This window comes from Scomber scombrus, chromosome 15 (assembly GCF_963691925.1).
Source record: "Scomber scombrus chromosome 15, fScoSco1.1, whole genome shotgun sequence".
In the NCBI taxonomy this organism is placed as follows: domain Eukaryota; kingdom Metazoa; phylum Chordata; class Actinopteri; order Scombriformes; family Scombridae; genus Scomber; species Scomber scombrus.
This window is the reverse complement of record NC_084984.1, coordinates 12,153,627-12,177,213: the sequence shown is the minus strand read 5'-3', so window position 1 is coordinate 12,177,213 and position 23,587 is coordinate 12,153,627. Positions and strand designations below refer to the sequence as shown.

The 23,587-nt window shown below is 38.6% G+C and overlaps 2 protein-coding genes across 2 annotated transcripts; one reads left to right on the top strand and one right to left on the bottom strand.

The window, feature by feature from the left end:
- The first annotated feature begins 2,483 nt into the window (after window positions 1-2,483).
- shc3 (SHC (Src homology 2 domain containing) transforming protein 3) lies at window positions 2,484-17,124 on the top strand. The gene is made up of 12 exons (XM_062434697.1): window positions 2,484-3,119; window positions 8,039-8,109; window positions 10,632-10,695; window positions 11,598-11,717; window positions 13,100-13,153; window positions 13,417-13,468; window positions 13,560-13,689; window positions 13,782-13,932; window positions 14,061-14,154; window positions 14,258-14,449; window positions 16,456-16,775; window positions 16,996-17,124. The coding sequence occupies exons 1-12, from the start codon at window positions 2,484-2,486 to the stop codon at window positions 17,122-17,124; spliced, it is 2,013 nt and encodes a 670-aa protein (XP_062290681.1).
- Window positions 17,125-19,391: 2,267 nt separating this feature from the next.
- LOC133995301 (sphingosine 1-phosphate receptor 3) lies at window positions 19,392-23,218 on the bottom strand. The gene is made up of 2 exons (XM_062434643.1): window positions 23,147-23,218; window positions 19,392-22,666 (listed from the first exon to the last, which is right to left on the bottom strand). The coding sequence occupies exon 2, from the start codon at window positions 22,587-22,589 to the stop codon at window positions 21,429-21,431; it is 1,161 nt and encodes a 386-aa protein (XP_062290627.1). The 5' UTR covers window positions 22,590-22,666; window positions 23,147-23,218; the 3' UTR covers window positions 19,392-21,428.
- Window positions 23,219-23,587: the final 369 nt, after the last annotated feature.

The following is a 23,587-nucleotide window of genomic DNA, read 5'->3' as shown; positions in this document are numbered from 1 at the left end:
ATATCCAAATATATGGCTAACCATATCTGGCAGCTTAAAATAAACGTGTGTGCATTTGTACTATCTGCCATCATACTTATGAACTGTAAATCACTAATTAAATGTGTAGGTGGTAACTGTTCACATGAATGTGGAGAAGAAGAAAAAAAGCTGATAATGGTGACAATCAAAATCACAGGGGTGGCATTTTACTTCTCTTCTCTAGCTCAGATATTTTTCCTGTTTCTTTTTTATTTATTCTGTTGACACATCATGATCTTATTAAATTATGCGAAACATCTCATATCGGATGATGTGCGCAGCATTTTTTAAAGGGCAGTTAAGAGAAAACAAAATGTACACCTGCAGTTGAAATGGTCTCTTCCACTATTCTGCAAGCCTCCCCTGAATGAGTCATCCAGCTGGCTCCTCATTGGATAAGACCATGCCATCCCTAGGGATTGCCTTGCAGAGGCAGAAAGGCCTTGCTTCCATTCACAGAAACATTGGTATGCCAGCCTGCTATTTCATTCACATAAAACACTAAATATTGCATGCTTTTTTGTCCTCTGCTCTTTTTCTCCTTTGTCTTTTTGCCTCCTCTTTTGATTTGCGACTGCCTGCCTTTTTCTTCTCTGCTTTTGTGTTTGCCTTTGTTTCTGAGGAGGGAAGGCAGACGTGCTGTCTTTTTTTTCCTTTTTTTTCTTCTATATTTGCCAGGCAGGAAAGAGATGTTGGGAGGGACTGCAGTGCGAAATCTGCAGCAGAGTGAGAGCGGAAGCTGCTTATGAATGAGTGTCAGTCTTTCAGCTTTGCTAGATGCTCCTGAGGACATTTTACATGAATGGTGTCTGGCTGTGTGCTTTCCGCTACCAGGGAGACAAAGATGCTTCATTGCTGCTGGTTTTAAGGAGACTCTTGGGCTTTTTCTGTTATCCTTTTGTTTTTGTTTTTCATTGACTCATCCGCCTGAGAAACATGTCGTTCATACTGTGTTTTTTAAAAATTGTATAATTCACGTAGTTCAACCAGGACCAATTGATGGGTATTTTAGACAGGCTGTGAATCTGTATCTGCTTCCTTGTTGTGGAATTGAATTTTATATTCCTTTGTCGCAGAATGTTTATAGAGAATTAGTGAGACACGTTTAGAGAAATGGTGTCAAAACAGAGATTTTATGGAAAATGAAAAATGTTCCTTATTTATTATTGCATTAATGCCTTATGAATATTTTGCGCAGAAACAACAATAATATCAAGTCGTCATATGTTTTGGGAAGTAGAAAACTGGGGACCAGGAGTGATGCAGCTGTTATAAATTAACATGGACAACATATTAATGATGTTACATTTTCCAGTCTTGCTATATTCTCACTATATTGTTTCTTTCCATGACTTGTAGAGATTTCGTTTATACCCTTTTTAAGGAAAATTACATTTTTATGGTAGATTTAAAAAGAAGGGGGGGCCTGCATTTTTTGTTAGAGAAGATTTTGGTAGGTCGCTCTGATCAGAACTGTCTATATCATGGATGCTAGTTTTCATCACTGATTTAATTTAATTAATTACTAACTCTGATTAATTTGAATCTGTGTATCATCCTTTATCACAACTTATATCAATTCATCCATTGCGTTTGACAGTAATTGTGTTTAACATGAATCCAAGCAAACTGTTAGGAATAATTATTTCACCAAGTTAAATTATCAAGCTACCTCTCATTCTTCATTTCCTTTTTCCAATAAAAACAAATAAGAGGGTAAAAATGACAGAGAATAAATATCAGACGGGGGAATTTAAAAATTGATTGGTTCTAGTGTGCTGTAAGTGGGAGTTTTTTTTCCTCTCCCTCCAACAGGAAGTGATTTGCAGTGTTCAGCAAGCCTTTTGTTGAGAAGGTTTTCTCAGATCAGTGAGTCATGCTTCAGCTCTGAGCCGGCAGGCAGGCAGCAGTCAGTAGAGAGTATTTGCTCTTCCCTCGCAGTATCCGTGATCATCAACAACATAGACCTTTCTCTGTTCTCTTACTTTTTGGATTTTTGAGCCTAGAAATAAGCAGCAGCAGCATCATCATCACAGCTGGAAACCAAACAAGCTGCACCACAACACTGGCAGCCTTTTAGAGACCTTTTTCCTCTCCATCCTCTTCTTCCTCTGCTCCAATGTTGTGTTTCCATGGATTGTGTCTGTATTCTTCTCTCTGACGGATTGGATTGCAGCTCTGGATTTTACTGAGAGCAGATTGGACTTTGGCGACAGCAGCAGCAGCAGCAGCAGCAGCAGCAGCAGCAGCTCAACACAACCACCACTGTAACCTCAATAGAGAAAATTACAGTCAGGTGGCCTGTGATTGCTAAAAGGCGTTTGCTGCCTGTACTGCTGCTGCTATGTTACAGGAGAGGGTAATCAGCACGGCTCAGCCACGTCTGCTAGCACACTTGTGAAAGAGGCAGGCTGTGCGTGTCGGTTGGTGGAGAGAGGGGAGAGAGCAAGAGAGAGAAGGGTATGCTTCACCGTACCAAATACAACCGCTTCAGGAATGAGTCAGTAACCTCCGTCGATGAGATTCTCCACGGCCTGTCCATGAACCCCAAGGTCTCGGCCACCCCCCAGTCTGCCGCCGAGACATCTTACACACCCCCAACTGAGGTCCAATCCTCCTCCACCACCAGTGCTTCCAGCACCCCCACCAGCCACGGCTCTGACCACCTGGAAGATGGAGGCACCACCCTCTGTACCCTCATCAACAAGGTGTCCAGCCTGAAATTCAGCAACTCAGGCAGCTTGCTGGGCATCAAGGGTCTGCCCTCAGCTGTCAAGGACCTGGCTGTGTCTAAGCTGCAGGGGGGTGGGGGATCGGGTTCAGGCAGCTCCAGTGGCTCGAGCCCCAGTGTGGCGACAGCAACAGCAGCAGCCTCTGGTGTGGGCGGCTCTCTGTGCAGCTCGGCCTCCCATTCAACTCCCTGCTCACAGCTGGAGCCAGCCGTCAGCATGAGCAAGAAGAGCAGGCTGGACGAGCTCCAGCCTGGTGGAGAGGACTGGAATCCAGGTGGAGGTGGTGGACTGGTGAGCAAACCCTCCAGAGGATGGCTACACTCAAGCGAGAAGATCTCTGGTCCAGGAGTGACATACATTGTAAAGGTTCGTGGTCTTTCTGTCTCCCTCTGTCTCATTTCTGTATTTCTCCCTTCCTCTCTTTTCCCAGTGTACCTATTGTTTTTGTTCTTTCAATGAATCAAGCTTAGCTACCTGCAAGGGGGGGAAAAAGGAGAGATAATGTTGTTTCACTTGCACATCACAACATGCCCTTGAGTGGGTGTATGTAGGTTGGCTACAGCAGAAGGAGCAGCGACCAAAAAATATAACATTGAATAATTCAGGAAATGGAGAAGGTCAGCATTGGTGAAAAGTAAAAGAAAAGCTTGTAATGGCAAAATGAAAACAGCATCATTTTGAACATGCTGTTTTCAATCTTTACAGTATTTCTGTCAGTCTTGTGTATGTGAAGCCATGGTGTTATGCTTTTGTAACCATGGTGATGTGTTATTTCTGTACATTGTGCATCTCTATGAGCTCTATGGCCGTTTTAGCTCGCAGATAAGTGAAATGGTGGAATCGGGGGCAAAAAAGACATACAGTGCATGTTTGTCTTATCACACCCATATCTCATGTTAATGTTGGTGATTTCAGCCATCATACATTATACATCATTTAAAGGAGCACAAGTTGGCGCACAACTACAAGAGCTGTGAATGTCATCATGCCGGCAATGAGTCACTAGCATGAGGAGTGATGATGCTGAGCTCTGGCTCCTCAAGGTGTGAAGTGAATAAGAGAAAAATGGAATAAACCATTTTCACCGAAACCATAACGTAGCAGTGCATTTACCTTTTGTAGTTTAAGGTTTAGTCTTTTTCTACTTCTTTTATTTGTGCAGCACATTAAAGAAAAAGCAAAAAAAAATAAAAATGAATGAGCTCGCTGAACAGCATTGTCAGGTGAAATATGTTGTATTCCAAATCAACTGTATGATTGCCATCATATGACACCTACTACAACTTGTCTGCACAAAGCCTACAGTATCTGTGACCAGCGTGACATTCCATTAACGGCATTAAGGCCGAGAGCGCTTATTTGTCCGGTCAATGCTGCTGAAAGCATCCACACTGTGAGAGGGGAAATGGGTCTTGTCTGTGCTCCCCAACCCCCTGCTTTTCCTGCGGTTTGGGTGCCTGTATATATTGAGTTCAACGTGGTGTTCTGCTCACAGCGCTTTTAATTAGCGTCATGTGGTCACTCCTCACACATCATGCACCATTACTCTAAAGGGACATTGATTGACAGTGACACTGTTTACACTTTTAGCCCCATGGTAGCTGTTTTTGTTCCCATCACATCGGATAGGAAAAGTTTTGTCAGTATTGCACTGTTTTTATTGAGGTTAGAGGTCAACATTTGCAAGATATTGTATGTCCAGGCTATCTAGGGACGTTATGTGACAAAAGTTCATAATAGCTGAATGACTGAATAGTGTAAAACCCTTTTTTCATGAACTTCCAACAGTTTCTTGCAGTATGTCGTATACTATGATTATTTACATCACATCATAATCCATGCCTGTCATGCATAATTTGTGTACATTTTCAGTGTTATTTAACATGTATTACTACTCATTTGATCGACTTATTTCATTTAACCTGTTTATTGATAAACTTTTCTACCATCCTGACCTGACATATCCTGTGTAGACTATGCAGACCTGGACTGTATATATAATGTAATGTAGTCTAAAGTAACCGCCATACACATAACAGAACAACACATCTTTCACAGGAGTGCAACTTAATGATGGGAAAGCCAGAAATAAACTAAATGTTCAGATTAATGAGTCATTATGATTTATGACTTGTGTGTTAGAAGTCTTCACTAGTCTTCTCAGTGCATTTGAAGGACTACAGATGTAGCTATAAATGTGATCATTCTGATGTCATGTTGTTTACTGGGATCATTTATGGGTTCTTCAGAGCCAGCCTCCCATTGCTTTTCATAATTAATTTGGAGTTCAGTTTTACTGTGCAAGTCGTGTACTTGTTTGCCGTACAGCTTGACAGAAAAAGGTGTCCAAGTGTTGTGCTCAGAGGGGGGGGGGTGGCCTCACAATATGAAAGTTATGATGGCAGTAACTAAGTTCTTTTAAAATGAGTGGAAATAGAAACATTAGACTGCGTGTGTTTTGTTTACAACCAGATTATGCATGTGATTTCTTTTAAGGATAGGAGCTCGTCAGCACAAAATGTTCCCAGTCTGCAATATTAATCAGAAGAGGTGTTGTAATGTGAGTAGGTGGCTGGCACTGAAGATGATTTTATAGGATAGATGGACTACAGTCACCTTTAGAAGCTCATGTGGCATAATAACACTGATGCAGGTTCAAAATATCTTAATGGGGAACAAGCATTGACTCTTTTTTTTTCTCCAGTTTTGCATCAACTTTGTGTCAAACTCAACTTTATGAACTCTAAGGTGGTCTAGGTGGATATTTCTATTTTTAGATGGAGACTAAGACAACCAAGATACCAGCTGAGCTGAGTGGGAAAATCAATCAGAACACAAGTTAATTTATGAAAACACATTTCGTAGTGTAAGAGAGTGCATAAGAATATGAAAATTAGATGAGAGGATAATAACTAAAATTACCAATTTAACAATCAGACACATTTCTTAAATATGATTTTATAAAATCAGTGTAATCTAAGATGTAGAGCCCAACCAATGTTGGCCTATTGTAGATATATCTGTATTGTGTATTGGCAGATCAGTGTAAATGTGCCAATATATATGTATACTTTTTGAAGTTATATAGGCAGCATTTTATGTGCATTTGGTCCTTTTTCTTAATTCAGGTTTAAAATAAACAGGTTTTTATGCTCTGTGTGTTATTATTAAATTTCCAGTAAAGTTTATTTTGTCATTTTAGGCAATACATCATGCCTCTATTATATTTCTTTTCACACCATTGGAGGGATCGTTGCAAAAAAAAAGAAAAAAAGAATCTGTGTTTGTTTATATCCTGTACAGTGGCGTGCACAGATAGACCCTAGGTGGTGCTATAGCACCTGCCCGTTGCCCTCTGGACCAAGCAAGTGCCCTTTTGAAAGTTTTTTTTTTTTTTTAACAGTCTACTGTATGTGGCCCATGTTGACATGATAATCTATAAATGCTCGACGATTAAAAGCGTGTGATAATAATAATTTTCAGTCAGCATTGTGTATACCCACTTCTAAATCCCCCCTGATGCGCACCATTCAGTAGTATCTGCGAGCCAAATTGCCCATTTTTCCCTAGGATGGTGAAGCCATGACCCACGCTACTCTGCCTCTAATTGGCTAGTACACGCTGTCAATCTAATCAGTAAACTGATGAGCCAATCGGAGGCAGGGAAGGGCGGGCCATGCCGAGGTAAATATTGCTAACCGACGAATTTACTTTTACAAGTTTACTTTAAATGATTTGCCTTTAGGATATGCAATGAACCGGTAAGTTTAGGTAGATTGCTAGTTTGGGTAACTTCTGAAACATTGGACACAGAGAACAGTGCAACACAAATAATACAACATGTTGCCAGTGAGATGCAGAGCAACATGTCAGTAGCATTAGTGCATCATCCTTAAATTAGCTGTCCTAATTGACGAGGCGTCTTCTTTAAGTCACAAAGCTGTCATGACAGTTTCTATTAAAGCATCAATTCAAGAAGAAAGCACTTTTGAGTTTATCTGATTGATTTTGATGTGTGGAAGAGAATGATATGGGGTTTTTTTTAATCTAAGGTAAAATATTAACAAGGATGCATTGTCAAATTCAGATCTGAAGCATTTTATTTAAATATATATTCAAAAGATAACTGAAACACCATGTTTGCCTCATTTATAATTTACATTCATGCAGGCTGCCTGTGTGACCATTAATACCTACAAACTGCTCCTGATCCAGTCATGTTAATTTTATAATAGTGGCACATCTGGCCGACACTATCTGTTGCTAATCAGCTGTTCAAAGAGACCGTTTACAAAAGAAACTACTGACTTGCCAAGGGAGAGAATAGGTATAATTCCTTATTCCTTAGTCCATCCACAGTGTAGATGGACTAATAGTTCACTCACAATGCATAGTTGTCTCTCACTAGTCTGTGGGCCAGTATTGGTTTAGTCATTTCATAATCCTTCCTCCCTGAGATCAAGCAGCAGAAATGATGTGACGATGAGCAAATACTACTGACAGATTTTTGGGTAAACTAAATAGTCTTACATGTCATTGTTTCTAAAACAGGGCGTTTTTCTGGTCTGCGTTAAAAAAGGGCAAAAATTGAGAGTATACCCACTTCTCCAGGGACCACTACACCACTGATTGTAGCTGCCTAACTTGCTAAAAACCTCATGTGCATATATTCCAGAGAAATAAGACAACAGTGATTGACTGATCAGTGCTATAGTCCAATTGAAAGGTCAATATTAACATATTGACATAAATAAATATGCAATTACATTCAACATGTAACTGTAATGTTTTTTTGTTTAAAAAAAAAAAAATCTCACACTGCTATAATAAGGCAGCCGGCAGTTCCACCTGCCACACAAAGTGCCCTTATTTTTCACTGAGCACCTGCCCCCCAGAATGTCTGTGCACGCCACTGATCCTGTATATATAAGATTATTGGCGATATCGTTCATTTCTTACACCCCTAAAAATCCAGTATCGGTCACTAAATATAGACATTTTACTGAGAAGATAAAGTGCACTTTTTTGACAAACAAAAAATTTAGCTGTTCATATTTCCAGTATATGAAGGTGGTTGTTTAGAGCAGTTTAGTTTTATTTAAAGCAATTGCTTTATCATTTCTAAGTACGCAAAAAAGACAGTTTCCTGGTTGTAAACCCAAGACTACAAATCAGGATGTGCTTTTTCTGTACATGATGATATGCTTATCATGAAAACCTGAATTTAACTTTTTACATCTTATTAAATATTTGTTTCACACAGGCTTTTCATTATTTCTTTCCAGTACCTGGGTTGTATAGAAGTCCTACGGTCAATGAGATCTCTGGATTTCACCACAAGATCACAGATAACAAGGTATGTTGACACTTTATTTTCTATCTTTTTTAGAATTTGTTCATTATCAAGACTCAAACTCATATTTGTTTGTAAAAAGCAAAAATAAAATCAGGATTTTTTTTTTGAATGCCCACTCAGATACATTTTCTTGTGTCGGTAAAGTCAATCAATGACTGAGTCATATGTCATTGCTCATGTTTTGATTCTGATGCAGAAAATATAGCAATAGACAGTACAGTACAAAAAAGTGGCAGCCCTTGAAAGTAATAAAAGACCTGTAACAGTCTTGCAAATTAGATATTTGTCCAGTTAAAGCATCAAATAAAATGTTCAAACCAGTCTATATAACATATACTAAGTTTAGCAAATGTAGATTAGGCACACACACTTTTGAACACTTTCAAATTGTTTTGTGTAAATGCTTCCTAATACTGTACAGCACCATCTACATCCCAAAAATGATCATGGTAACTATTTCCTGCCCAAATACCCCTTTTATCATAAACAACTCAATGGCAAGTGGCTCTTATCCATCATGAAACATCATTTCTAAAAATAACTAAGATGTTGTTTGCTTCTAAAGGGCAGCCTGAGCACAAGCCCAGTTTCAGCGATATATTTCATATTTCATACTGTAACTTATCACTTTAATGGAAATCTGCACTTTGAACACAGTAGTTGGGTGATACCTGTCCATACCTGACCTTTTAAACATTACTAAACAACTATATGTAGATTGATATTTTTGTGGAAAGCTATTTTTACCATTAGCTACCATGCTAGCTGCATGCCAATGTTATGTTGGCAAGAAATACTGTAATTGTATTGAACTCAAGTTAGACGCTAACTGTACCGTGCTTTTAACTGGGTTTATGTTTGGTTTTAACTGCATTAGACATATAATGATGTTAGTGTTTCAGACACTGACAGTTATCACTTTTCCTGGCAAAAAAGTAGAAGTAAATTTTGAGAGCTGCAAGCAACAAGAAGCAATGGAGAGCAGCAGTCTTAGAGTAAAAAATTTGTCATCGATTTGACCAAATGTTTTAATTTCAAAATTAAAAACGTGTATCTGAAACAGACTGATCTGAAATGTTGCTCCCAAATGTCTGATATCACCGATAAATACAGTAATTTTAAGTGCTCGTCTTCAATCTACCTGTTCTAGAAAACTAAATTTAAAGATATGATTGTGTTTTAAAATTATATATTTAGAATACCTTTGGTGTTTGGTGCTTGTTATTTTGACCAATTAAAAGAAAGAACAATTACTACCTCAATATCTCAAACCAACCCTACTATTGCAGATATAATCTTATAATTTCAAGGTCATGATTTTTGTTAGCATAGAATTTTCTGTGTCCATCTCCTATCTTTGAAATCATTGACCAATGTGCAGTGAGCGAAAGGCCGGCAGTGAATCGGTTTGTGTCATGTCCACTTTTCTGCTTGACTTCCTGAAGTCAGTCCGGTGTTGACGTTAGCTAGCAAGGCCACACAGTTGTTTCCTCTCTCTCTCTCCTCTCTCTAATAAAGAGAAGTAGTGAAGAAGAGATTGAGACAGGGAGAGGAAGAAAAAGAATTTGCCTTATGTTGTTACTGTTATTAGATTTCTCCTTTTTTAAAAGAACCTACATCTGTGATTGATTTATCCAAACCAATATTCACCTCTAAATCAAACCAGCTTTATCTTTAGCCACTATTTTATCCACTTATTATTATTATTGTCTTTTACATTAAAAAGATGGCATTGTCATGACTGCTACAGATAAAACAGTTCACTCTGTATGAGTTTTAGATTTTTCTCTTTGTGCAATGCGATTTTTTGTTCAAAGCATTTACTTATTATGAATAAGTCATATTTCATCCTTCATACAATAATAGACACAATATCAAAACAGACTGCAGCATCAGCAAATTGATCAATACCTTTTTTCTGAGCCCACACCAAAACATAAATAAACATAACATAAATAACATTTTTATCTTTGCAATTAAGTAACTACAGTAAAACAATAATGACAGGTACATTAAAAACAAGCCATTCACACATCTCAACTTTTAATTTTTACAAGTGATCTGAAAAGCCTGGAAAATTTCAGATCATCACTGTGTGAAGGCTAACACAAAAGATTTATTATTATTAATTGAAGGGTACAAATGTAAATAATTGAACTATTAGATTATTACCTATAAATTAAAAACAATTGAAACAAAAAACATACACCAAACCGTGTACCCTGAAAAAGAAATCTATCTGACAGTTCAACATGCTCTCTATAAGTGAGTGAAGCTACAAGTCCTCACAGGTGAAACTTTCAAAAAAATGAAAGAAAGAGGTCCCAAAAATCTTTGAAACACATTGCTACTATTTTATTTTTCTTTATTTAACTTCAATATAACAGAGTATATTCATCTGCAAAGAAATCATCTTGATTGGCGACTCTTAATACCTTTTGACTTAATGCCAGAATAACTGTGATTCTGTGGTTGTCTATGGTCACCATCTTGGCTTCACCCTCCTCTCTCCTTCCCTCCAGGGAAGCCATCAGTCTGGTTTGTGAGGCTGTTCCAGGGACCAAAGGGGCTCTGCGGAAGAGAAAGGTATATGAGTGGACAGAGAGGGAAGGAGGGGAGGAGGGAGGGAGGGAGAGAAAGATGGAGTGATCACGGGTGAAACGATGCCCACACTGAGAGTGTAGAGAAAATGAATGCTAGTGAAAGGTACAGTAGACAGAAAAAGAGGAAACAGCATTAGATATTCATTTACCCTTACACTTTCTAAATATAGCATCTCCTCTGTAAGTGCTTTTTTCTCTCTGCTTTCCTTCACGTAAAAAAGAGGGAAACAGAGACAGATAGAGAGAGGAAGAAATTATGAGAGAGATAGGGATGGATTGTACTCGGAGCGGCAGAGGAGAGAGGAAAGAGATGAAGAGGTATGGGACTGTATGTGCGTGGGCGTAGCTCCAGCCCACGATGCATTGCACACCGCGCACAGTGCTTAGTGACTCATGTAGTGCACAATATCTGTGATCAGGAGGCTGTTTGTGTGTGTGTGTGTGTGTCCACAGTGTGTGAGGAGACTGTGTCTTAATGTGGGGTGTGAAATGAAGCATTACTCTGCTCTCTAGAGCTTATTCAAATGTCAGGGAAGCGTATATAACACAAAATCAGTGCCGACTAATTTCCCTCTCAGAATAGATATATGATATAAGCTAATGTTATTTTGGTTGTGTGACAAATGGCGACATCAGCTTCATACTGAGAATTGTGAATCCGTTTGGCTAATTTTACCTGGCGCCTCTGCCTCCTCTAGTCATCAAAATCACCATTAACAGCTGTTTTTTTTAAGTATCAAACACTTGTATGTTCCAAACAATTACCCATACAAATTGTTCAGTATTCGTTCTGTAGTGAATGTAAAATACTTTGCAGAATCATTGGTGTAAATGCTGTAATTTGTTTCATCTTTGTTACTCTGTGTCCTCCTCTGATCCTCTCAGCCACCGTCCAAAGCTCTGTCCAGTATCCTGGGAAAGAGCAACCTGCAGTTTGCTGGCATGTCCATCAATCTAAATATCTCCACCAGTAGCCTCAACCTGATGACACCTGACTGCAAACAGGTAGGCTTGCAACCTTTGTAAATGGATTTTGTGGGCCAAATACATTTAATAAAAAGGATACTACCAGCAGTACATGTTTAAAAAAAAAAATTAAAAAAAAAAGAAATGGTAGCACCACTGTCACATACCACATGGTATATAGTAATGTTTAGATTAATGTGTAGACTACATACTGTATAATTGTCTAAATAGATTTTTTGTTTTAGAATATTTACCACGTTTCCCCAATAAGTAGAATGAATCTCTGTGCTCAACTAAAGAAAGATTGTTTAGCTGGGAGAAAAAAGTGATCAGAAGACATTTGTTTCCAAATTTAGATCACTTCCATAGAGGAAATGTATTTTTAGCAGTTGCTAAGGTGATAAGATGTTTTTAAAAATTCAAGATGTATTATAGTTGGGGGGGGCGGTAGGGGAAGAGAAGCAAGAGCACATGACAACTCCAGATGTTGGAAATGTGACTTTCTCTATGGACTGTATATCACTATATTTAGCCAATTGTTTGGATAATAGAACAGTTTCCTTTCTGGCAGGGCTGGTCAGTGGAAGTGTCATGTGCTGCCATGTCATTCTTGTTACTATCAGCAGATGGTGCCAAAGTGGAAAAATAACCCAAGACCTACACATAGTAGCACACACCAGACGGAGTAACATTTATGATTTCTTGAGAAAGCAGAAGACACTTGAAAAAAGCTGCTGGAGAAGCATCAAATCTGAGGACTGACCCTGATTCTCTGTAGCCCTGCACTCTCTGGTCTTAATCTCTGAGTTGTAGCTTCTGACAAGTTGCACTAGTTAAGCAAAACATGCTGTTGTTGTTTGTGCCTTTGTGGGCTCTAGCTAACTACATATCAGGCTGGACTGATGAAGCAAATGATAATGTAAACTCTGAACAGATATGAGAAATAATGTACCAGACAAATTTCAATTAGACATTGTAGCCGCTGTAGCTGCAAATCATATGTGGTTTCAATAAGGCAGTGATGGTTAGCTGACCAAATGCTATTAAACACAAAACTACATTTCTGTTCAGATCAAAAATCAAGAGCCAGCTAATGTCTGAGGTTTTGAGGTTTGGCATATTTTTTTGTACTTTGGACAAAACCAGCTCCATACCTAACGGACAGACATGAGTGGTGTAGATGTTACTCTCATGAAAAGCTCAACAAGAGAGTGAATATTTCCCAAAATGTCAAACTTTTCCTGAAAACTTCCAAAGTGGCTGCTTCACAGTTACAGGGCTGTTTTTCTGTTGTCGAAGTAGACCAAATCCTCACACACATTTGTATGTGTATAAAATGTGCATAATTAATGCATGTGCATCTGTGTGCATGCGGACACATTGTTTAATTCATGTGCATTGTGTAATTTGGCTCCTGACAGATCATAGCCAACCATCATATGCAGTCCATCTCCTTTGCATCAGGTGGAGACCCTGTAAGTAACTCAATGTTCTGTGTTTTGCAATAATAAAACTCATGGCAAAAAGATGTAATCAACTAATACATTATTCATGTATTTTTTCCTATGAGAGATGGTATTATTTATTATTAGTAAGTTATTCAATTTTTGTAAAGTACACATTTCAAACTTCCCATTACCTTTATCAAAAAGCACTGTGTAATAGTTTTGACTTGACAGAAAAAAAAACTGGCATTAACTTTTAAAATAATGTATAATATAATGTGTATTTTTTTCAGGACACGACAGATTACGTTGCCTATGTAGCAAAAGATCCTGTTAACAGAAGAGGTAGGGGTTCATTCCCTTATTACTCTTTATGGTGTGTCATATGCTGCATGCATCACGCTCATTTTGAATGTGTTGCTCTGACATTCATCAGCATGCCACATCCTGGAGTGCTCTGATGGTCTGGCCCAGGATGTCATCAGCACCATCGGCCAGGCCTTTGACCTTCGCTTCCAGCAGTACCTGCAGTGTCCCTCAAGCAAGCTGTCCTCCACACATGACAGGTGAGGTGTTGATACATCTAAGTACATATATTCCATAATACAAGCACATATAGACAATATTGAGTTTCATAGTCAAAACATGTTTTTCTCAGGGTATTAAACATGGAGGAATTACCATGGACAGAGGAAGAGGAAGAATCAACAGAGCACCCTTACTATAACAACATCCCTGGTAAGATGCCACCCCCTGGCGGCTTCATCGACACCCGGCTGACCAATCAGAATGCAGCCGATGGATGCCAGGTACAGGAACCTGAGCAGAGTTCAGATGTGTACACATTCTGGACATTTGCAATGACATAATTACACCACATTTAAACACCTAACATCTTAATTCAGAAATATCTTAAACATACACTGTCTGCCATCAGATGGGCCCAGGCTCAGTCGATCAGACATATTACCAAGGGCGGCACTGTGGAGAAAACTGGGGAGATGAGAGAAAGCCCATCTTTATACAACAGGGTAAGAAGATCCATACAGTTCACTATATACATATATTACATATTTAATTTAACTGCATTTCATCAAATCAACAGTGTGACTGATTGTTTTCCCACCTGTCTAGGATCATTTGATATAAGCAGTCTGCCTGAGAGTAAAGGTCAGGCACCAAAAACAGGAGAGATGCCCACATATATGAACACCCAGCAGATTGACGCTCAGGTGCTGGCAGCACTCCAAGCAGAGGCAGAAAATGTGACAAAAGGCATGGCAGCTGCAGCCAAAGAAAGCCCACAGAAGGACCTGTTTGACATGAGTAAGTCTTGGTTGGAGTGCACTGAAGTTTATGTTGGCCATGTGGTTTGAATAGAGGATTTGGAAGCAGCCATTGCTTTACAATCATTTGGAAGATTACCCACTGAAGCATTACAAAGTTTCTGAACAGAATCTATTCCTTTCCTTTTAGAATAACAGTGTAAGATGACTTTCTGATCAGATTAATTATAGTTTCCTGGCTTCTGTTTCTCAGTGACTTTGGTGTGGCGACACAGTATAATAACATTGTGTCAGTATGAAGACAATAGGAGGACAGTGTTACTGTCAGTGAACAGCTTTATTCTTTCCTCCTTTCAACTTCAAACTAAGCGTTGCTATTATTAGACATAAAAGATTAGTTTCATAATGATGTGTGTAACCATGTGTGGAGAATCCATGACACAAATTACATGTGAGCAGTGACCTACACCATTACAAACTTTTCTTGTTTAACAATTTAAAAGACCAGTGTGTAAGACTTAATGGCATCTAGCAGTGAGGTTGCATAATGAAACCAAATCAATAACCCTCTCCTCATCCTCCCCTTCTAAATGTGTAGAAGAATCTACGGTGGCTACAACACTTGAAAAAAAGGCAGAAGGCCCTCTATAGAGCCAGTGTTTGGTTTGTCCGTTACAACTGTAGAAGTAAGGCAATGCAGCATGGCAGGCTCCATGGAAGATGACCCACGCCTTATGCAAATGTAAATAGATAATTCTAAGGTAACGAAAACCCAACAATTCTTATTTTCATGGGATTATACACAAATTAAAACATGCTTCTGAACATTGTATTAAATTTCCACCAAGACCCATTCTGCTAGATGCCACTAAATCTTACAAACTCCTTTAAGTAACCCTGAATAATAATAATACTAGGTGGGTACAGAACGTTGATTTATGGACATAGAGAATACATTTAAAATTAAACATTCACACTTACATATACAGCAGTGTCATCAGCATCATTGCATCACTTTGCAAATGAATGACATATGTTACTAAATAGATACATATCTGTACATACAGATACTCTGATACACTGATTAGACTACTCTGAGGAAGAGAAGTTATCTCCATGAATAACATCCTCTTTAGTGTACACATTTATCAGTGGAGTGGTTAAATAAAACTAAATGGCTAAAAGAGGTCAGATCAATTGAACCACAGCAGAAAATAATATTCTTTAAATGTCATAAAATTGAAAGATGACAGCGGGGTATTTTGAAAATCTGAGTATCTTATCCTGATCCGGATATACTGTTGCCAGGTGCCCAGAGTCATAAAAACACAGTGCATTTTCATTAAAGCTCAAATAGTATAGTATACTTACATATTCAACACATCCTTTTTTGTTTTAGTTTTAGGTAAATCCCTTCTTCTGAAGCTGCTAAGCTAATGGCTACAGACATTTCACATTTTACTTTCTTATAATGATGTTCTAACACCATTGCAATCAATTTTTTCATGCTTTATCCCATTTGGTTTAAACACTATTTAGTGACAGTGAAAAGACACATAAAAAGGAATCTTTTATGTAATGTATTTTCTGTTGAAACAAGGTTAGTGCGGGATATTACATTACACATGATCCATTTAAACTGTAAATCAAATGGATATCAATAATTAGGTTACCAGATTCACTGTTTACCTGGAAGTGACAGTTTTCCAGGAGGATAAGGTGCCTGCCCTTCATGAGAAATAAAGGTCCCTAGCCAGATTCAAAGTGCGGATGTTGCGCCTGTGTGGCAACTTAATGGGAGTCCTCAACAGCAGTCTTTTTTATTGGAAAAGAATGTAATATACGGAATCAACATTATCCTTCTCTCAAACACAATTTTTCATTAGCATCATAAAGAAATGAGGACACATTAGATTTGTATACAAACAATTACACTTGCTTAATTTTATGGATCAGCACACCTTTCATGTTTAAAAATTCAGTTTTATTCTGTACATACTATTCCTCTCTTAATCAACATTTTGGCATTGCCCTCACCTGTACCAGAGCCCTTCGAGGATGCCATTCAGTCTCAGTCCCATCCGCCGTCCCAGGGGCAGTCCCAGGTATCTAGTCTTCATAAGGCAGCATCTGTGGACAACTCAAGCCCTCTTCTTGTGCGCTCGCTGGCCTTCCGGGCACAGGAGGAGCTGGAGGGCCAGACGTGGTACCATGGCAAAATGAGCCGCCGCGATGCTGAAAAACTGCTGAAAGAAGACGGGGACTTCCTGGTTCGTAAGAGCACTACCAACCCAGGGTCCTATGTACTGACGGGCATGCACAATGGACTTGCCAAACACCTACTGCTGGTGGACCCTGAGGGCACGGTAAGAGTCATTTAAAAAAGGACATGTAGAGTGTGTCAGGGATGCAGCATGCTAGACACTGAGACAAGACAAAGGGAGAAATGACAAGTTTGTGAATGTGTCAGTGAGCATGAATACATGAATAGAAAGATTTCTTATTTTTTGAGAAAAAACACCAAACTTTGCTAAAATTAAACTTCTTAAATTAACAGACTTCAAACCTATTTTTCTCTTTTCCAAGGTACGGACAAAAGATCATATATTTGACAGCATTAGCCACCTTATTGGCCATCACCGTGACAACAATCTGCCGATTGTGTCAGCTGGGAGTGAACTGTGTCTCTTACAGCCAGTTGGAAGGAAACAGTGATGCTTGCAATGCCTGATGGGAAAGAGGAAGCTCTGAACAGTCTCTACTACCATCCTGAAACTTGAAGATGAAACCTGAAGAGAAGATGCTCAAAGGCAAAATGTGCTGACAGTGTTTTTTTGGAGAATTTGGCTGCGGTTACTTTACTGGAGGCACTGGAAGACGCAAGATTTGTTTAAGATTTGAAAAAAATATTTATAGAACTGTTATTATTTTGTTGTGATGATGACTGAAATGCTATATTTTTGAGAAGACATAGGTGCATTTGGGCATAATATCTTGATTTGGTGTTTTAAAAGATAAAGACAGTTGTTCTTGTAGTTTAGATGAAGTGCAAATCAAACCTCAAAGAGGTATTAACAAGAGTATTTTAGAATAAAAACCTGAAATTTTAGTTTTGTCTGTCAAGCACAACCACATTTCTACAGGAACCGTTGGCTAGGAGGTTGAGGAATAAAAACAGTTTGGACAACAAATGCTATTTATATTGAATTACTTTAGGGGGAAAAAAGTCCTTTAATCTCACCAATAGCGTGACAGCTCACTCAATTAGTCACTATATGAAATCTGCTTTTATCGGGGATTAGAACTGAATGTGTTTTGCTTTGCAGTAGTCACAAAGTGTTGGAATGCAAACAGGCATCCTTCATAGTGCTGTCAATGGCTTTAAAGATAAACTTTTTAAAAAGTATTTTCTTGTGTCACTGCAGTCGCATGACTTAAAAATCAACTGTTCTTGTGGACATTGTTCGTAGACCTTGATACCCCTTTATTTGAAAGAGGTGCTTGTTTATGCTGACACTGTAAAAATATTTATGCTTTTCAAACAGTGATTATTTCTGAATTGGTTTTCTCTGGATACTTATTTTAGGTGTGTAGTCGATGATTAGTTTTGGGGTTTGAGTCATGCAATGGATATTCTCACATTCTTAATTGACTTTTTTTTGTGAACTTTTAAAAAGTTATTATCATCATTATTTGAATGACCACAAATGAATAGCACAATCAGAAAGTTAGATCATCTGTGTCAGTTGTACCAAGACAATTCACCAATGTGTTGAGATGTAATTTAAACTTTTTACCGAAGAGGATGAATTAGAAAAATGTGGAGTTTACACAGTGTACTCAATACAGAATGTTCAATATTAGATCACTTTCACTTATTGATGTTAAACAAAAATATTTAATTTCTCAGTGTGTACACATTTAATGGCAAGTCTATTGCCACTAGATGTCATCACAGAGATGCTTCTCTTTTTTACCTGTCAGTCACACTCACTTCAATTCTCTTGTGTTATCACTTAGTAGTATCAAAGGCTATCTGGCTGTGTATAGCTAGAAGTACAGCAGTACAGAGGAAAATTCAGTTTTAGGAAGCAAGTTTTCAACTATTATTGCTTGACAAGTCAAGATTTAATTTGAAATTTTCAGTCCACTGTACACAATCATTCCTCAGAACAGTTTCCTGTATTTAGGTTATAAAGACTGTTTTTGTAGAGTGGGAATCAACATTTTGAAATGGCTCATAGAAATAGTACACAGCAGTTCTAGCAACATACTTTTTAAATGCTCTCATCCTTACTTATTGTCAGTACTCTGATGGATACCAAATGAATGGGGGCATTGTATTTGATATGCACTGGACCACTTCAATTGAACCAAAATCAGCATGTGTTCAATGAGTTTGACAAGACAGATGCAATGTAATATAACGTGCCTGTATTTTGCTGCAAGAGGGAGTGTACAGTACATGCATCTCACAACAACACATATTTAGCTTGACATGATGGGGACATGATGGGATGTTTTGTTTTGTTGTTTTTAAGAGAAAGGGGACAAGAAAAGGTACAAAGAATCATTGAGGTTTTTTTCGACAGTTATCCACCATTGATTTTTACTTTGTGGGATTCTTTGTGACATGATTTCATCAAATCTAATATCTTGGAAGAAGACATAATGCGCTAATTGAATTTGTAAAAAAGCACTTTGCTAATTTAACGAATAATTCTGTGATCAGTCTTTATTTCTGAAGAGCAAAATTGTAGAACCACCTCGGAGCAGTTTAGAACAAAGGGTATATATATATATATATATATATATATATATATATATATATATATATATATATATATATATATATATATATATATATATGAAACCACTCCATACTTGAATCTCTCTGATAACATGCCAATTAATTATACATCCAAACAAGCTGGGACACAAATAAGAAACATGGCTTTTTCCAGATTTCTGTTGATGAAAATGTGCCTTTTATTTGTACAAATGGTGTTTTTATTTATTTTTCTCTCTCTCTTCAAAGTGCAATAGCTGATCTTCAATGGGGCATGCCTGTTCACTAGAGGTTGTGTTTTGCCCTGCTGCGTGTTGCTGCTTGAGACTACTGTTTTCTCTCTCTCTCTATCTCTGTATCTCCCTCCCTCTCTATTATATATTATAAATGTATCATTTCCAGATTCTAAATATAAACCTTTGTCAGACAGAATCACACAAAAACTCACTATTTTGGAACAGGTATAGAAAAAAAAGGAAATAAAAACAAAGAAACGAGTCCAAATGATGTTTACAGATTTAATCTTTTGGTTGTATGGGTTTATCATTATTCTGTATGACTGTTGGCAATAAAACCGTGAATGTGTAGAATCTCTTTTGTTTTCTGTCCTGTAATAATAACACATTTTGATACACGCAGTATTTAGACACATTGGGACGGTTAATCCAAATGATGTTTTCTCACTTATTTCTGGTGATATCTAGCCATGCAAATAAATTCACAGCAAAATCTCCATAAACAGTGTCCTTGTAATTTTGGAGAAGTTTTCACAGGGACTATTTCTTTGGTATAAAGTAGTTCTAGTAAAAGCCATCCACAGTGATGTCTTTGGATTATATCTTTGAAAGTAAAAGGGATACTGTTTTTTGCTTGTTGTTTTTTAGTGTTATTTTTAATGCTGTGAGCACCACAAACAACATTCGATTTGAAATTTCATTTATTTTGCTGGAAACAGGAATTAGAGGGGTACATATCTAAATTTGGACACAAGAAAGAAGAAAACATATCTGCATGGCTATATATACCTCTACAAATAAGTTTTAAAAATGTTTATTTGTATTTTGGGTGACCTGACCCTTTATGAAGTGGGAAAGGTACTGCACATGACTGAGCAGAACTGCACTCTCTACTGGCCACCTGAAATGATCCAGGTGTATCATATTTATACAGTATGTTTACTTTCCCTTTATAATATCAAGGCTAATAGTTTGCATCATATAAATAGCTGCATCTAATTTAGCAGTTTCCATTTAACATGCTGCGTTGCATTCACATGACTTTGCAAGGCTTGTTTCTTCAGTCTACCAGCGTCATGCTTTTAGAGATGATATACTACATATTAGTTTCTGAAATAATCACACAAACTCATACACAATTTCAATTTGGTGCAAAAATGAGATGATTCTGTCCTGAGCATGCATGTAGTGAAAATACAGTATCTAGACATCACATAGGATGATAACTACCATTTCTAGCCAGCAGATGGAGCCCTTGTATCACTAAACATAACTGATGTTAAATTATCTACATAAGTATTATAAAGTATCATAACAGATGCAGTTCTGTCATTTTGAACATAATGCTCCTTAAATGGTGAAACGGGTAATAGGTTTGAATCTCCAAATGGTGTTTTTATCTCATTTACGTCACATCATCTTTGCATAGTATACTATAGTAAGTATTATTGACTAAATACAAAATTACAGAATATACTGCATAGAATAATAAATAACTTGTCATTACACCAATAACTGTTTACAATCACTCACATTCATCTATATATAACTTTTGCGGTACTATAATTGCACTTTTAATGTAATTCATTTCAGGTTTTTGTCATTTCTTGTCTAAGATGGTCACATCTGCAACCACGGAGGTAAATGATTTTCTGTCAAGGCTAAGTCCGCCATTCACTGGCAAATATGAGCTATACCTAGAGGTGATATTCAGTCATCGAGCATATTGGCCTCATCCATTACTTAGTATAATGCTAGGTGTACTCTTTAATGAGCTTCCCAATCGTGAATGATGAAGAGACATCAGCATCAAGCACAAAGGAGGAACCATTCCTTGCAGCCTAGGCCTGACGTCAACATTTCATTCAAGAATGTCTTCATTCTATATTAATCAAGACTCAATTTTCTTTTTCTCATCAATTCTGTCCATTGTGAGCACTGCAGAGGCCCATGAGCATATAACCTTCCTACTACAGGTATCTTGGTTCCCTGTTTCAGTCTTTTCTGTTACTGTCGTGGATAGTCTCAGCAGCACCTCTGCTTGTTCCTGCCACCACTGAAACCTCGCTATGAACCGTGTTTGTTTCCTCCCCCTTCTCCATCTCTGCCTGCTTGGAGCTTTGTTGGTTCTGATTGGGGTTGTTCTGGCTGCTCCACGACTTGCTCCTGCTGCGGCTGGGCTCCAGAGACTGCCTGTTCCCACTGCCATTAACAGAAGCCTTCCCCCTGAAGCAAATACCACATACCAGACCCAAGAAGGCCCGTCTCATCTCACGGCTGGCCAGAGTGTAGATGACTGGGTTCATGGCTGAGTTGAGCACAGCCACTGCAATGAACCAGTCAGCCTTGTAGAGGATAGGGCAGCGCCAGCCGTTCTCACATGCCACATCTACTAGGAGCAGGATGAAGATGGGCGTCCAGCAGGCAATAAAAACCCCAACTACAATGATGACGGTGCGCAGCAGTGACATTGCATGCTCCGAATTGCTGTGCTTGCTCACCTTTTGGCTGCTGGACTTCACCAGGATATAGATACGGGCGTACAGGATTGACATGGCTAAGAGCAAAACCATGAAAACAGTGATACAGAAAGCTACATATTTCTTGCTGTAGAGGGGGAGAACGGTTGAGCAATCAGGGAGGTTATCCAGGCAGTTCCAGCCAAGAATAGGCAAAGCTCCAAGAGATATCGCAATCAGCCAGCAGGTCCCTATGAGCAGAAACACTCTGTAATTCTTATTGGCATCATAAGGCCTCATTTTGATCATAGTCAGGTGTCTCTCTATTGCAATAGCCAGGAGACTGAAAATGGAGGCACCTAGTGCTACAAACATGCTGCCCTCTCTGACAAACCAGAGAGCAGGTGACAGCTTCAGGGTCTTCTCTCCTGACAGCAGCAAGTTGACCAGGTAAGCCACTCCAGCGAGAAGGTCACAAAGTGCCAGGTTAGCGATGAAGAAGTACATGCGGTTGTGGAACCTGTGGTTTCTCCATATGGCTACCAGCACGGTGAGGTTCTCCAGAACGATGAAGCTGCATATGATGAGGAACACAATGGTTTTGGTGTCCACGGCGCCAGCGCCCGTGCCCACGGTGGGCCGGTGGTCCAGCTTACCTGTGTAGTTATAGTGGAGGTATACGTGAGGGTTGATCATCTTCAAAGCACCAGCTGCTGACACTGGATGTCAGGAGTGAGCAAGGAGTCCAGTGACAGGAGTTCCACCGTGTTAAGCTGCAGTGAGAGATGTGAGGAGCACAAGCTTTATTAAAGCAAGCAGCCAATTTATTGTTCATTAGTCTGACATTGTGCATATATTCAGTTTGTCTGATGGATTTAAAATGAATAATTTAGTTGTTTTAATTCCACTGGAAATACATTGTAACAAATTGTTTGGTAATATAACAGTAGAAAGTTTAAATAATGTAGGTAACTTGTAGCCTACACCTTAAAACACCTTCAATTAAATCATGCTGTTTGTTTACATAGGAATATTGGACCATTGCCTTAAAGGAAAACTACCAAGAGGCTCCATATGCATGCAAGTTAATCTCAACCTCTTCTTTTCAGACATGACTATCATTTTGAATCACAGTAAGAAAGGCTATTGTAAGCTATAAGTGACCGACTTCACTTAGAGGAAATTTGTTAGTAGCCTATTTCTGCCGACTCAAGCAGCTCAGTTTTCCCCCCAAATAAAAGAACTCAACTCACCGTGGGATGCTCGCAGTTCGGTTTTAGTTGAAAGTTAAACGCGCACTGAAAGACACACATGGCATTGCTCAGTCAGTCGATTTTCCGTATTCTTGTGTGATGATAATAATGAGCTTTAATTCCTTGTCGCTCGCTGGAAGAGAGCAGCTCATCATCTTTTACTGATCTCAGAAGTCCGGAGCTGTGGACGCTTGGCTGAAGTCACACCCCTCCCTCCCTCCCTCAGCCCCGGGCAGAGAGAGGCTGCTGGCGGGTCAGCTAAATGCATGAAGCCTATCAAAAACCAGGAGGTATGTGGAAACTCACAATGCAATAGTGACTCAGTACCAGTTTTTGTAGCACGAAGGGTTGTTTAGAATACGAAAAAACAAACAAACAAACAAACAAACAAACAAAAAAACATGTATTCACTCAACCAAATTAATTACAATTTTACTAAAA

Excerpts from the sequence above, each read along its gene's own strand:
- shc3 (XM_062434697.1), top strand. The coding sequence starts at position 2,484 with ATGCTTCACCGTACCAAATACAACCGCTTCAGGAATGAGTCAGTAACC. Across the intron at positions 14,450-16,455 it reads GAAGGACCTGTTTGACATGA|AGCCCTTCGAGGATGCCATT; the intron begins GTAAGTCTTGGT and ends CACCTGTACCAG. Across the intron at positions 16,776-16,995 it reads TGGTGGACCCTGAGGGCACG|GTACGGACAAAAGATCATAT; the intron begins GTAAGAGTCATT and ends CTCTTTTCCAAG.
- LOC133995301 (XM_062434643.1), bottom strand. The coding sequence starts at position 22,589 with ATGATCAACCCTCACGTATACCTCCACTATAACTACACAGGTAAGCTG.